Below are 16,078 nucleotides of genomic sequence, written 5' to 3'. Positions count from 1 at the left end.
CTCTCCCCGCTCCTACTTCATGTCTTCTTTCCTATTCTTCCCTCCCCATCTCCCTTCCAGCCTTCTTCTGCCTCTTTCTCTTTCCTTCCTTTCTCTTTTCTTCTCCTTGTTTATATCTCCTCTTCCCTGCAGTCTCTCCCCACTCCTTTCCAGGTTTCCACTTTCCCAGCTTTTTCTTTCCTTCCTTCCTTTTCTGTTCCTTTCTCAGCCTGGAGTTTTAGGAATTCTAAACCCAGACTAAGGGAAAGGAAGAGATAGCTTTCAAAACCAGCTCACCAATTTCAAGATCTTAGGATTTTGACCCTGACAATGCAACTGCCAGGGACCCATCATTTCCCTGTTTCTGGCTTCAGTTTTCACATCAGTAATACAGAAATGATCAGCCTGCTTCTTTGCTGCCTAGTAATATTGGATCGATTGGATTTTGTATTCTCAGTAGGAAATATCCCATCCATCAAGTAATTTGTTATCACCCTGTGGGGATGCAGAAGAAACATAACATGATTTTTGAAAACTGTTCATTTCCTTTGGCTACTTATTTTTTCGGGAATGGTTTTGTCTTGCAGATGTTTGTCAATTCTCTAGAAATTTTGGAAGTCAGACTCAGAGATATTTCAGACAGGAGAAGCAGTGGAATGTTATAAATGGAAAGCTGACCTTAAAGCCAAAAAAGACAATACTATTACAGTGGAATATAGTCCAGTCTAAGCTGGACTTAGAGCCAGGAATGGTTAAATATTAGTATTTATATAGTGCTTTAAAGTTCGCAAAACGCTTTCTTTGAAGTAAGTGGTATTATCCCCATTTTATAGAAGAGGAATTTTGAGAAAGATTGTCCATGGTCATACAAAAGGTTAATTCCCCACTAGATCTATGATTCTATGAAGTTCTAAGCCAGCAAGTGTAATCATGGACAAGTCACTTAATCTCAGTACCCCAAGCAGCTCTTAAAACAAGTTACAGATGATTTGCAGAGCAGGAGAAATTTCTAGGTTCAGATTAAGAAACAAAAAAAACTAACGTAAAATTTTGCCTCAATCCATCTTTTCTCCTAATTTTAGGCATATTTATTTTGTTCGTGCAAAAGCTTTTTAATTTCATAAAATTTGAATAGTTTATTTGTGTCTATAAGTGATTTTTTTTTTCCAGCAGGACACTGGGCTGAGTTAGCAGGACCTGAGTTCACATCTGGCCTCAACCACTTGCTAGTTTTGCTTAAGGGTAGTAATTATTTAAAAAAATTAAATTGTCTCACTTTTTGGTGCCTGTTTTGCTGAATCTTGTGTGTGTGTGTGGCTCAAAAGCTGGGACTTTTTCTAAAGGGTTCTAAAGGCTCTGGATTTCTGAGAATACAATACTATCACTGGATAAAACACTGACTATAAAAATGAGCAATTTGCAGAAAAATAATTTCATAGTCAAATCTAATGAGTTTTCATTTCAGGAGACAGAGCTCTTTGCTGATGAGACAGAAGTGTAGAGGCAAGAACCTGGGCTTTGGAATCAGAAATCTGGGGTATGAATCATATCTGAGTTATTTATTACTGGGGTGCCATTGGGCAGGTCACTTTACCTTTCTGGGCCTCATGAGGTTCCCTCTAAAATGTTAAAATGTTTTAGTTGGGAGAGATGGGGAACCCATAGGAAGGAACTGTTGCATGTGTCATTTATTTTGCTTGGTGATTTTTTCCCTTTGTTGAAAGGAAGGCTCACTTGGAGAGAAGCAAAGGTAGAGAAGAAGAATTATATTCGGAATTGACCTTGATGTAAAACAAAATTAAATAAAATGAGAGAGTTGGACTAGAAATAATTTCATCTAGTCACTAAATGATCTCAAGATAAGTCCTATGATCCCATGAATACAGAGAAGCCTTTGTTGCTCTGAGAAAAGTCCTACTTAGAGAGGAGAGACGTGGGGTACACGGGATAATTGGGGTGAAACCCAGGATCCGGCACTGAGAGGACAATCTGGTCCTGGGCTTGGGTGGGCGGAGGCGGGCCAAAGAGGCGGGGCCCGGGTGGAAAGGGGCGGGGTCTAGGAGTGGTCCGGGGTCTAGGAGTGGTCCGGGGTCCAGGAGTGGTCCGGAGTGTGATGAGCGGTTGGGAGGGGTGGAGCCACAGTGAAAGAGTGGGCCTGGTGGGAAGGCACAGTTCTCTAGTCACGTGGAATGGCAGCTCAGTGGAAGGGCGGGTCCCGGGGGCGGGTCCAGAGTTGTTCCTCCTCCACTCACGGGGTAGGGAGCCTCAGCGGAAGGGGCGGGGCCTCTTGGGGCGGGTGCAGGGCTGCCCTTCCCTTCGGCCATAGAGACAGAGGTGAAGGAGCGGTTAGAGGCTTCTCTCCTCCCTTCTGTCCTCCGGCCCGCAGGGGTCGCTCTAGAAGGCGCCCCGGAGGCGGTGGCCGGGTGATGGCGGCCCCACCGGCCCCCAGCTCGGGGCCGCGGTTGGCGCGGACCATGCTGGGGCAGGTGGTGCTGCCCGGGGAGGAGCTGCTGCTGCCCGAGTCGGCGGGGCCGAACGCCGAGGGCTCCGCGGAGCAGATGCTGCGCCTGGGGTCAATCGTGCGGCCCCGCGCCCGCGTGGTGTGCGGCCCGGGCCTGCGGCGCTGCGGGGACCGCCTGCTGGTCACCAAATGCGGCCGGCTCCGCCACAAGGAGCCCGGCGGAGGCGGCGGCGGCGGCGTGTACTGGGTGGACTCCCAGCAGAAAAGAGTAAGTGAAGGAGGCGGCCCGCCCGGCCAGGCCCTCCGGGCTCCAACACGTGGAGACCAGCCCGGGCGGGATGCCCGCCTCCTGGCTCCCCGCGTCAGTTCGGGCGAATCCAGCCTCTTTTTCCCCTCCTGTAAAACGGAAGAGCCGGACTCAGTTATTCCTTGGGGGCTCTCCTAGCCCAGGCATCTCCTGACTTGAATCTTGGGGCGCCCGGCCTCAGTCTCCCCATTTCCCTTTCCTCCCTGAGCTCCTGCTCAGACGTCTTGCTCCCCCTCCTTGCCTCTCGTCTACACCTGCACTTCCTGCCCCTGCCCTTTACATCGAGACCAGCGGGGTGATCACCACCCTCCTGAGCACCTCTCTGAGTCAATCAATCAATCAGTATTTATTAGATATGCCTGACTTTGCGCTAAGCACCGGGGATACTGAAAGGGACAAAACACAGCCCCTGCCTTCAGGGAGTTTACAATCTATTCATTGAGACTGCATGCAAACAAATATATACAAAGCCAGTTATAGACAGGATAAACAGGAAATAATTAACATAGGGAAGGCACTGGCAAACTTCCTGTAGAAAGTGGGATTTTAGTTGGAACTTACTGTACCCCTCTACTCACTTCAGGGTCATATTTGGAGATGGAGGCATCATCTAGTTCATCCCCTTCTTTTTACAGAAGAGGTACCTGGGGCCCAGAGATGTGAATCGACTTAGCCAGAGTCACCCAGGTAATAAATATCAGGCCCTGGATTCAGACTCCAGATGAGATCTTTCTTTGCACTTTGCTGCTCTTCCTTACAATTCCTTCATCACTTAAAGGCTCTAGATTTTGGCATTTAGTAATAGCTCACATTTTAGAAATCCTTTAAATTAGAAAAGGTTTAAGAGGATCTCAGCACTCCATGTCTGATGCTTATTACCTGTGTGACCTCAATCAAATCATCTATTCCCAGTTTTCTCTTAAAATGTAAAGTGATGATAGATAGATAGATGGCACAGGGTGAGTTGAAGGTGAAGGTGTCATATCTGGAAAATAAAATTAAGGGGTGAAAGAGGATTATACTAGGAGAAGGAGAAAAGGAGAGGTATAACAGGGTAATTTATCTCAGAAAAAAAAGAAAAGGCTCGTACAGTGGGGGGGACACGGGAAGGCGAGAGGGAATGAGTGAATCTTATTCTCCTAGGATTTGGCTTAAGGAGGGAATAACATACACACTCAATTGGGTGTGGAAATATGTCTTACCCTACAGGAAAATAGAGGGAGAAGGGGACAAGAGAGCAGGGGAAAGATATAGAGGAGGGCAGATTGGGAAAGGGAATAATCAGAAGCAAACACTTCTGAGGAGGGACAGGGTCAAAAGAAAGAATAGAATAAATGGGGGGGCTGGATAGGATTAAGGGAAATAGAGTTAGTTTTTCACAACATGGCTACTATGGAAGTGTTTTGCTTGACTACACATGTATAACCTCTATTGAGTGGCTTACCTTTCAATGGGGGGGGCAAAGGGAGAAAATTTGAAACCCAAAGTTTTAAAAACACATGTTTAGAAAAAAATGTTTTCACATGCAACTGGGAAATAAGAAATACAGGAAATGGGGTACAGAAATCTATCCTGCCGTACAGGAAAATAGAAGGGGAAGGGGATAAGAGAAGGAGGGGAGAGATAGAAGGGAAGGCAGACTAGGGGAAGGGATATTCAGAATGCATGCCATCTTGGGGTGGGGGGAGAGGTGAGATGGGGTGAAAATTTGGAACTCATCTTGTGGAAGTAAATGTTGAAAACTAAAAATAAACAAATTTAAAGTTTAAAAAAAATGTAAAGTGATGGTGTTGGACTAGATAGCCCCCAAGGTCTCTTCAAGCTATTTATAATATGATCATTTGACCCTAACAACAATCCAGTAAGTGAACTAGCAGCCAACTGCTAACAGTATTGTTCATGTAGTTTTATTTTGTTGTCTCCTGTTGTCTCTAGTAGATAGTTCCTTGAGAGCCCCTGCCACAGAAAAGTTCTCAGTACCACTTGCATGAGACCTTCCTGCTCCAAACAGCCCTTTTGGCTGCCAAATTGTATTTATGCATGCCTAGTCATATGACTTCACCCAAACCCCTTCCTTGGGTGTCTATGGATTACTGAATAAAATTCAGATTTCCTAGACCAGCCATTAAGAGTTCCTGCTAAAGTTTGACCCCACCTTACTATTCAGGTTCAGTGAAACTGTGCTACTTAATACTGCCCATACATGTTCTCTGTGGGGCCACGTCCAGTTGTCCTGATCTATATTTTGCCACTGCTCTGGAGGAGAGAGTGAGGCTGGTGACTTTGGATGTCCTTCCCTCACTTAAATACAATTCTCTTGCAAGTCATGGCATCACCTTCCTGATGTCTTGGTCCTCTTAAAGGACAAACAACAACATGTTCTCTACTGCCCCACCTTTGCTAGGGCCTGAGGTGTAACCTTTACCCATCAGCTCTCCACCCCTTAAAGTTTAAGTTTACTGCTACTTCCTGTATAAAGTCTGTCGTGATCCCTTATGTATTCCTTGAAGACAGGGACTATTTAATTTTTATCTTTGTCTCTCTAATGCCTAGCATAGTGTATGTCACAGATATTTAGTAATGGATTTTCTGCAACACCTCCACCTCCCCATTGATTATTGTCTCCTCTCTCCATGACCTAACATTTTGCTTATAACTTAAGCACATACCACGATTCAATTCAAATATTTAAGTGCCTACTACATATAAGCCATTATGCTAGGTTCCAAGAATACAAAGATAAAAATCAAAAAGTTCTTGGCCTCACAGTGAGAGAGAACAAATAACATGTTCATAGATGAAGCATAGTAATAGATTGAATGAAAATTATGGAATGATGGGAGTAAAGGAGAGACAGAGGTAAACATTTAAAGAATGTTTGAGGAGGAAGAGAACATTAAGGATGGATTGTTGATGGGAGATACTAGGAGCAAGGTGACCAATTAGGAGTTTACAATAGGCAAGGAGAGAGGTACACTGTCATATTAGTTATATTATAATTGTAAACTCCATGAGGATGGAGATGACTCTTATCTTTGTATCTCCTTCAGTGCCTATGTGGTAGATCAATGTTTAGTGAATTGAATGAATAAATAAAACACTTGTTAAGTGCTTACTATGCACTGTGTTAATTGAGTGGAGTGGTATATGGACAGCTTATTAGCCAAGTAGCCCAGATTTCTACTCTGAAAGTATTTTTCTAAAATGCCAGAGAAATAAACATAATGATATTTATATGGAGAAATATATAACTCAGTGGATAGATATAATATCTGGATAAAATTAGTGAATAAATATCTCAGTCTATGATAGTTTGAAGCTGAATTTAGTTATTAAGAATTCATCACTGGGATTATTTTATATTGGTTTGTACCTTTTCTCTATATTTGGAATTTATATGTCAAGAAATAGTAGCTTGTTTGCTGTGTGCAAGGCACTGGACTCAGTGCTGTGTATGTTCACCTGAACTTATGTGATCTAATTGGTACAGATGTTCTCTTCAAAGACAACAATCTGTTCCTGCCTGCCTATTTGATACAGTTGTTGTCCATGACCTCTCATAAGTGCCTGTAGATTCAAGGGCGAAAAAACCCCCAAGACAGTTGCTGCTCTCAAACAACTTACATTTTTCAGCATATAGATATATTTTTCCCTTTAAAGAGGTCTCATTTAGGAATGTAGCCTATACTTGAGCGTTGCCTATATTTAGACCAATGTGGTATTTATAAAATAATATTGCTACTTAAATGTTAAAATATTATATAGCCTTTTAAAAGCATAAGTGTAAAAATCTATTAGCAGGGTTTGCTGGTGAAAATCTTTTTCAATTTCAGATGTTTATATGCTTGTGCCTTTGTGACTTTTCTCTTTGCAGTATGTCCCTGTTAAAGGAGACCATGTGATAGGCATTGTGACTGCTAAATCTGGTGACTTGTTCAAGGTTGATGTTGGAGGAAGTGAACCAGCTTCTCTGTCTTACTTGGCATTTGAAGGAGCAACCAAAAGAAATAGACCAAATGTGCAGGTAACAATGGGTCTGTTATTTTTAGTGACTTCAGGGCGTGAGATGAAATTAGATTATCTGAAGTACATTGTCAGAATAGTACTGCCCCACTGGGGACCCAACAAGCCACTTCCAGTTGGGCAATTTAGCTCCTCCCTTCCCCTTCCTTCCTTCCTCTCCCTCTGTTCACATAGGGTATCATACCATTACCTGCAGGTGCTCTGCCCAAAGGAATAAATTTTTGATCCCTGCAACCTTGAAAGTTATCTTAGAGGTTTACTGCCTCCCTTTCTTTCTTAAAAACAATGAGTTAAATCCAATTCACTCTGGATCTCATTGATTGGCCAGCAAGAGTACCAGCCCAAGCCCAACTTAGTGGTTATTCTTTGGCCTCTGATTGGCTCAGAGTAAATGTAAATAGCAATTGTTTTGGTTTTGACCAGAAACCTTGAGGGTCTTTCCCTCCCAGATTGTTGGGTTTTTGTTTTTGTTTTCTGACTAGGTAAAAGAGGCCATTCTTTGTCTCATTTCTTACCTAGCCTCAATCACCATATGGGTGTTGCCTCTGTCAAACTGAGACCAGTTAAAAGACCTTAACTTAAAAAAGCCAAGGTCTCCCACTGCAATCCAGGGCCATCACCGGTTGTCCTGATCTGTATCTTGCCACTGAGCTCAGATGGCTCAGGAGGAGAAAGTGAGGCTAATGACTTTTTACAGTCCTCCCTCACTTAAATCTAATTCACTTGCAAGTCATGACATCATCTCTCTGATATCGTGGTCCTCTCTGAGAAGGAAGGACAAACATTAAGCACCTTGCCTGGTATGTAGTAGGTGTATAATAAATGCTGGTTCCCTAATCTTGTCCCCTTCTCCATGTATCTGAAAGAACTGTTCTGAAGTCAGTGTCACTCCTGCACCATGATTTTATCCAGATATCTAGATAGTGTATTTAGAGCTATTTAAGACTTATTTAATTAGCTTCATTCTGATGCGCTTCTTTTTCCTCATTTGTTTCAGCTTCTCTGCCAGTCAGGGCAGTGTTGATAAGTTAAGTGTTGAGTAGTAGTGGCTACCAGAAATCTCTCCCTAAATGAGCATACTAACTTACTGCCTGACATTCCCTCAAAATCTGACTCTTCAAGTAGCATAGGCCAAGTTCGTTCCTTCCATGCTGTGATTATGAAAACAATAAGTATGCATTTGTTGTTTGGTAAGGAATTTTCATTAAGTTGCCCACTTTGGGGTTAGAGTGGAGAATTGAAACCCTGCTGCAAAAATTATTTTGCTCTGGGCAGATTTGCTGCCCTGAAATTTACATGTAGTAGGGGTCTTCCTCAGCCTAAACTGCAAAATCTGCCAGAAGTGCAAGGATGAGAGGTAACTCAGAAATTCTCTTGAACATTTTATATCCAGTTGAATGTAAGTTTGAAGGAAGGGATTGTTTTTATTTTGCCTTTGTATCCCAGTATCTGTGAGAGGGAAATACAGAGCAGGCCTTGGAGCCAGGAAAATCTAGGTTCAAATCATACCTCTGACACACCAGGAGTATGTTCTGGGTCAAATCACTTAACCTTTCAGTGTTGTAGGCAACTCTGTAAGGTTGCAAAGAAAGGGCTACACTGCGTTGCTAGAGGGAATTCCCTTATCCAGTAATTTCGGTTATGACTGACATTACAGGTCCACTCCCTATCCCTATTTTACAGGCTTAGTATTTAATAAATGCCTATTGGTTTAGTTTGGAAGTATGAACCTGGAGGCATTTTCTGGATTCATGCTGCCCTCCTAGTTTGAGGAACTCCTTTGGAAGAATGATTTGTTATCTTTCAAAGTAGTCCAGAGGTCCAGAAATATATACTGGAACACCTCACTGAGTGTCAGATTACCCAGACCCTGAGGTTACCCCGGTTGGTTGATCTTCCTAAAGCCCAATTTTGATCACATAAGTTCCCCTACCCAAGAAATTGCCATGGCTTTTTTGATGCCTGTAGGATAAAATACGAACTCCTGTTTGGTATTTAAAGGGCCTCACAGTTTTGTGAGGACCACAAAACTCCAGGCTGTAACAAAAATCACTTAGATGTCTGAGCATGTTCAGTTTCTTATCATTTGGGTCCAAGACCTTCCTCATGGTCAGGGACCCTTCTGCTTGAGGAAGAATTGCTTTTGTAGCCATGGAGGGAGTACCAAAAATAGAATGAGGTGGTACAATTCCAGAAGTGGGGAAATCTAATGGTTGGCTAAGGGAAATGTTCCATCAATCACCAGCACTTTGTCAGAAGGCCTTCGTAGGTCATTAGCTACAAGTCATCAACTATAGTTTTATCTTAATATTAGTGCTTAATAAGTGCTTGTTGAATTTATCATTAGCTGTTTGTGATTGATAGGGAATAGCAACCAGAAAATAGGTTTTTGGGATGGAATATTTGCTGCCTTATATCTCATCACATGTAACACTTACTGTTTTAGGTGGGAGATCTCATTTATGGCCAGTTTGTTGTTGCCAATAAAGACATGGAACCAGAGATGGTCTGTATTGATAGCAATGGAAGAGCAAATGGAATGGGTGTCATTGGACAGGATGGCCTGTTGTTTAAGGTGACTCTGGGTTTAATCAGAAAGTAAGTACTGTGGCCTAGCCTTTCTGCCTTCAGTATGCTTTACAGGGAAATTTTTTGATTTTTTGTTTTGCATTGGTAGTCTGGAATTTTTCCTGCAAGGTAAAAGAAATTTCAGTACATAATTTAAAGACGAAATTTAGGGGTCTGGCATTTACAGAGTTTGAGGGTTTGCTACAGTGTTGAATCTCTGCATTTCCTAGCAGCACCATAGCTTCTTCTTCCCTTATAATAACACTTAAAATTCATATATTATAGTGCTTTATAATTTTCTAAATACCATCATGTCACAACTGTGGTGTTATGAAGAAATAAGTGGTATCATAATGGTTTGAAAGAACTAATTCTTCCTAAACACTTCATCTAGAAGGGGTGGGGTGTCCTGGGATGGAACTTAACAAGGAACCCTGGGTTTCAGTCCTAGCTCTGATGCTGGCTGGTGTGAGCAAATCTCTTCATTCTCTGAGCCTCGCTCTCTTCATCATCAGGCATAATCATTGGGTGACCTCCCTCCAAGGGTTATGGAGAAAACACTTTATAGACCTTAAAAGTGTTGTAGAAATTATTGTTCTTATGGCATCTGGCGGGGGGATAGTATCTTGATCAGCTAAATCCAATTGTTCGGAAAATCATGAGTGCATTGTTGTGTTTGTAGGTATTCAGTAAATACTTGTTTCCTCAATTAACTTTATATTGAAAAGTGAGTTTTCTAAAGTATTTTTGCATTAAAAGCATTCTGGGAGTTAAAGAAGAAAGGAGTCCTAGATTTAGCACTAAAAGGAACTTTAAAGATCATCTAATCCAACCTTCTTATTTTACAGATTAGGTCTTAACTATGTTTTTGGTGCAAAATCGGCAAAATGTGGGGGTTGATTCTCTATTTATCAAAAACCTCTCACATGGTTCAGAAGTGGAAGGGAGGGGTGAGGATTGGTTAGGGGGAGAAAAACACAATACAAGTAATTTGTCATAGTTTATAACTGGTATTAGAGAGAGAAATTTGAGGTGTTCCTTTTTTTAACTTCATTTATTTTCTAACCCCACACTAGGCTTTTAGCTCCTGAATGTGAAATTATCCAGGAGATAGGAAAACTCTACCCACTGGAAATAGTATTTGGAATGAATGGAAGAATATGGGTTAAAGCAAGAACCATTCAACAGACTTTAATTCTGGCAAATGTTTTGGAAGCTTGTGAACACATGACCACAGAGCAAAGAAAGCAGATATTTTCCAGGTTGTCAGAAAGTTGACGATGCTTCTCTGCTTCATTCTTTATGGTGGAATATGATATGAGCTAGTGGTAACACTGATAGTTTTATAAGAACTTTTTCATCTTCAGATGAAACCTTCCCTTCTCCCCAGTTTCTCAGGATAATGTACAATAAAAACATTTGTTTTTGAATTTCTTTTTTTATTACTAAGAAAGACATTATCTGAGGGTATACCCCCCTCAGTTAAGTAGCCAGTCCCAACTCAGCTATCTTTGTCAGAGCCAGGCCCCAAGAGGAAATGGTTAACAGAGCAAGACCAAGCTTGAGGTTGGGAAGGAATGGGGGGAGAATTATTGAGCGAGACAGCAGCACATTTCGTTACTCAGGACGCCAACCCTGCAGTTACCATTCCTGCCACCTGACATTTGCCCTCTCTTGAAACTGAAAACACAGAGCTTGTGAATGCACGTCAGCTGTTAAGTGGTTTTTAGTATGTTCTTGGCTTTGTTGTATCTAGTGCCAGTTTTGTGCTGGTTTTTTCCACACTGCCTTGGCCCATTCCCTCCGCTCCCCTCCTTCTTTCCCTGTTTTCTTCTTTGTTTTCATTTTCACATAATTTTTGTAGCACATGGTTTCTTGCAGATGAACAAACACTGCTGTCATCATTGAGGGTGGGAGTTCCTGAAGATGAGGTGGTGTTCCATTTCCCTCCTCAGCTTTCTCTGTTTCACTTTAGAAACCCAGATTAGACTTTGTTAAAACTCCAATATTGTTTCCTTTGGCTTTTCCTCACCTTTTCTGACCTGCATGTTTGGTTCTGGGTTGCTGTGGCTCCAAGAAGCAAATAGGAAAGAACTCCCCAACAGGTTGGCCCATCTGTTGACCTACACATAGAATTAGACACCTTTTCTAAGGCTAGGGATCAAACACTGGCATAGTCCTTCTAACCAGTTCACAGGTAGTTTTCTTTACCTCTGACCCTCCCCCCCCAATTCCTTTCCATAAACAGATACAAGTAAAATAGGATCAAATTTAAAAATATATGTATCTATATAAAATGTGGAGAATGGGTATTACTTTAGAGAATTAATTGGCTTCATTCCCACAGGTCTGTCAATCATAACTCTGCCCAAACCAAAATCCATACTAGGGAACTCCTTTTATTAAGCAGATTAGAAGGTTGTGTTTGTTTTAACTATTACAAACTGCCGTCTGGTTTTATCTCCACTGGGGTAAGGTGCTTTGGGGGCTTGCACAGCAGTGCAGATCTGTGCCTGTTTGAACATAAAGAAATGCTCATTGAGTCTTTGCTTTTTTAAAAATTACCCACTTTTTTGGTTTTACATGTTTGGTGAGTAACTTTTAAATTCAGGTTTATTCAAATAAAGTTGACTTTGTGTTGTGTTGGAAGGAGTGTAAAACTTACTGCCCTTGGCTACATATGCATCTAGCCGTAGTATTTCTTTGTCCTGAAGTGTAAATAGTCAGTAGTGAGATACCGTGCTTTCTATCATCATTTTTAAAATGGGTCATGAGAGCTGACACTAGGATCTGGCAATGTTGTGTCTTATTCAGATTCGTCAAGGACCTAGAAACATCTCGTAGGTAGCTATAAAATGAAGACCAATGTCTCTTAGAACCTGAAGGCTCATCAGGGAAGAGTTTACTTTCCACTTGGAAAGTATTCAGGAAAATAAAAAACAAAGCTTTAAGGTTGAGGATACCTGGAGCTAGAAGGAAGCCAGCATAGTTGCAGGGTTTCTTGGAAACTGGCCACTTAAGTCAGTCCACTTGGATGGCAGCGTTGTTACTGACTCTTAGCTCCTGGCTTCAGTTACTATTATTTTTGTTCAGAGTTAAAGCAGTTTACAGGACCCCTTCCTCCTCTTTCCTGCTTCCTTCTTCCTTTCCTCCTTCTTTTCTTCCACCTATCATACTCTCTGCTCCTAAGATAAGAAACCATTTGTGTAACACCCACATGTAATCTAAGAAAGACATGCATTATTATGTGATTGTAATCAAAACAGATGCTTTCAAATGACCTACTTATATCTTCAATGTGGAAAATATTAACACAACAGCAACAAAAATCCCAACTTCTGGTTAATCCAGTTGCATTTTAAATGTGAGAATGGAATTCCAAACACTTAAGCCATTCTGCTTCATGACATAAATATATGGATATGGTATTTTGTGAATGATTTTTTAAATTAAAAAAAAACTTAATAAAAAAAAATTTCCAAAAAAAGTCTACATATTGGTTGATTGGATGAAAGGCTTCATTGAATTGCCGTTGCTTTGTAGGTCCTAGAAAGGACTAGTCCCTTTACCTTCTCTGCTTTAGCCAGGCCTTAGAAAAAACCACACAATCAGACATCAAACTTAAACATAAAATGGGATCTTGAAGGTTCAGGGTAGTAAAAATGCTTGTCAAGGGACTTTAATTTGATGGCAGGATACAGTATACTGGATTCAGGACTTAATTGCTGACACTGAGGCATACAGGAACATTTACTAAGGGTTAAAAACAGTTTATGATGCCAGCAGTGACTATTAAAAAACAGTTAACCATTTAAAATTTGACAGGCCAATGTTAAAAAAAACATTTAAGTCTAATTTCTGCTGGTTCTTCATCTGGCAGCTTTCTCCTTTTAGAGAGAAATTGGTGGTCCTTTGGAGCCTTAGGGTTGCACCCCTGGTTCTTCAGTTCTCTCAAGTTTATCACTTTTGGAAAAGAACCATTGTGGGGTAAATTTCCAAAGAAGAAATTTAGCCTCTGGCAGAACTGGATCTCTGCCCTTGATTTATATAAAAAGGGTATAGAACAATGCAGAATGGTTATATCTTTTTCTTTGTGATGAAATTTATTAAAATATGACATAGCTGATATATTGCTAACTTTGTTTAGATACATATAGATGAAATAAAACATCACAATGGAGTAACGAAGAGAAGGTCTACATAAATCGAGGAAGTAAGCTTTTAGCTTTTGTTCCCCCAGAGGTGGAAGCCTTGGAGTTAACTTGGATTCTTAGAACACAAAAATTAGGCAGGTTTTATTCCCTCTCATTTTCAGCAGAACCCAAGGACACTTCAATCAGTTTCACCTTCAGCAGTCAAACATTTATTAAGGGCCTTATATGTTTCCGGTACTTTGATAGGACCTGGGGATTCAAATAACAAAATTTAAACAATCCCTGCCATCAGCTAGAGATTCTACTGGGGTAGGCAACAAGTACATAAAAATACAAGGTAATGAAGGAGGGAGGAAGTTGGGGGGTGAGGGGTCAGTCTGAAATAGGAGAGGAATTCCGTCATGGTGGTAGTGATGTTTGTCCTTCGTTCTTGAAGAGGACCATGACATCAGGGAGGTGATGCCGTGACGTGCAAGTGAATTGGATTTAAGTGAGGCAGGGCTGTGCAAAGTTACCAGCCTCACTCTCCGGGAGCCATCTGGGTCCAGTGACAAGGTATAGATCTTGTCAAATGGACAACTGGAGATGGCCCTGGGTGCAGTGGGAGACCCTGGCCTTTAAGCTATGGTCTTTAACAGGTCTCAGTTTGATTAGGCAATACCCATTCAGTGATTAAGGATAGGTAAGAAATGAAGCCAAGAATGCCCTCTAAACCTAGAAAAAAAAAAAAAAATCAGGGACAGGAAGATCCCCAGGGTTTCTGGCCAAAATCACATTCACTCTTAGTCAATCAGGGCTCAGACAATGACCAAGTGGGGCTTGGCCTGGGACCTATTGTTGGCCAATCTATGAGAACCAGAGTGATCTGGGTTTAAGGCATGGTCCTTAAGAAGAAGAAAAAAAAGTTTCAGAGATCAAAATTATGGCCAGGCAAGGAAGTATAGACAGACCTGATTCTGGGAACACTCTGGGCAAATGGTATGCCAGTGGGGCTGGACTAAAGGATTCTTCATCCTGGCCATTTTCTACCCTGGCATTCCAGATGTTTCTTCCTCAAAACTGGAACACTAGGGTCTGTGCCCCAGAGAACCCAAGCCGCCCTGCCCATATTCCCTGGGATTGGGCAGCCTCACCTCCCCACCTCCACCCCTTCCATCTCCAGATCTGAGACCTGACTCAAACTCACACTCGCACTGCCTCTGGGAGGGGCCTGTTAATTAACTGCCCTTTCCACCTCTGACTTCCCATACCAGAACTACTGTCCTGGGCTGCCACCCACTCTCCTCTAGGTGTTGTCCTCCCTGTTAGAATTTCTCATTGATGGAAGGGACTGGCCCATTTTTATCACCAGTGTTTGGCACTTAAGTGCTAGACGGGGTAATGTGTAATAAGGCTAGAAAGAGGGCTGGGTTGTGATGAGCTTTAAAAACTAAACAGAAGAGTTAATTTTATCCTAGAGGTAACATCCATTGGAATTTAATGATTTGGGGAGTAACGTGATCAGATCAGTGCTTAGGCAAATTCACTGGCAGCTGAGTGGGGAATGTACTTGAACAGGGAAAGACCTGAAGCAGGAAATAATTGGGAAAGCATTGCAATAGTCAGTACAAGAGGAGAGGAGGGCCTGAACTACAGCTGTAGTTGTGAGTGGAGAAAAGGGGTACAGTAGGAGCAGTAGTAGAGGTAAGAAAGGGCAAAATCTGTCAAATACATGGAACAATGAATCAAGTATGGTAAGACTGGAAGAGGGGAGTTTTGCAAGAAAGTAAATTCTGCTTTGGACATGCTGAGCTTGAGCTTGTCTTTGGAAAAGCTTGAAAGGAATATGAGGCATTTCGTGGTATAAGACTAAAGCTCAGGAAAGAGCCTTGAAGCACAGACACAGGGGCTTGATAGGGACAATGATGTGGCAAAGGAGACCAAAGAGAAGTAGGGTAGGAGAAGCAGTAGAGAGTGTCATGAAAACCCAGATGAGGGTATGCTGGAGATGATGATGGTTAACAGTGGCATGCAGCAGAAAGGGGAGGAGTTGGGGGTCTAAGAAAAAAATCATCAAATTTGGCAATTGGGAGATCATTGCCAACTGCAGAGAGAACAGTTAGTGATGAGGGTGACAGGAAAGTAGAGGCATTGTATCAACAGCTTTTTTTAGGAGGTTAGCTGAAAAGAGAGGAGAGGGAAAGTGCAGAAATGGTAGGATCCAGTGAGGGTTTTGGTTTTTTTTTTGTAAAGATAGGGGAGATTTGGGGTATCCTAGGAAGCAGGGAACGAACCAATAGATAGGAAAAAATTGACTCCAGAAAAAGGATGATTAAGGGGCCACCTGCTGGACAAGATGGATGAGGATGACATAAAGGGAGGGTGGAGGCAAGAAGAGTCACTTCACTATCAGAGACTTGAGGAGAGGAAAGAAAGAGTGGGGGAATGTCAATGAGGTCTCTGCCCTATTCCTCCCACGTTCTGGACTGTACCCCATGTAACCTACTTTGATTTAAATTATATTCTAACATAAGCCTTTTAAAACCAGAAGGGAAAAAAACCTGAAGTGATAATAATACCTTCATGAATCATAAAGAAAGTGTGGGT

General features: G+C 41.9%; 1 protein-coding gene across 1 annotated transcript; it reads left to right on the top strand.

The window, feature by feature from the left end:
* The first annotated feature begins 2,339 nt into the window (after positions 1-2,339).
* On the top strand, positions 2,340-11,987 carry EXOSC3 (exosome component 3). The gene is made up of 4 exons (XM_027859111.1): positions 2,340-2,708; positions 6,622-6,771; positions 9,217-9,368; positions 10,415-11,987. The coding sequence occupies exons 1-4, from the start codon at positions 2,406-2,408 to the stop codon at positions 10,614-10,616; spliced, it is 807 nt and encodes a 268-aa protein (XP_027714912.1). The 5' UTR covers positions 2,340-2,405; the 3' UTR covers positions 10,617-11,987.
* Positions 11,988-16,078: the final 4,091 nt, after the last annotated feature.

This window comes from Vombatus ursinus, unplaced genomic scaffold, assembly GCF_900497805.2.
Source record: "Vombatus ursinus unplaced genomic scaffold, bare-nosed wombat genome assembly UNPS02014158.1, whole genome shotgun sequence".
NCBI classification, from domain to species: domain Eukaryota; kingdom Metazoa; phylum Chordata; class Mammalia; order Diprotodontia; family Vombatidae; genus Vombatus; species Vombatus ursinus.
Note: the sequence above shows the minus strand (reverse complement) of the source record. Positions and strands in the feature narration are given on the sequence as shown.

Coding starts and splice junctions, on each gene's coding strand:
- EXOSC3 (XM_027859111.1), top strand. CDS start 2,406: ATGGCGGCCCCACCGGCCCCCAGCTCGGGGCCGCGGTTGGCGCGGACC. Junction 2,709..6,621: donor TGGACTCCCAGCAGAAAAGA/GTAAGTGAAGGA, acceptor TTCTCTTTGCAG/TATGTCCCTGTTAAAGGAGA. Junction 6,772..9,216: donor GAAATAGACCAAATGTGCAG/GTAACAATGGGT, acceptor TTACTGTTTTAG/GTGGGAGATCTCATTTATGG.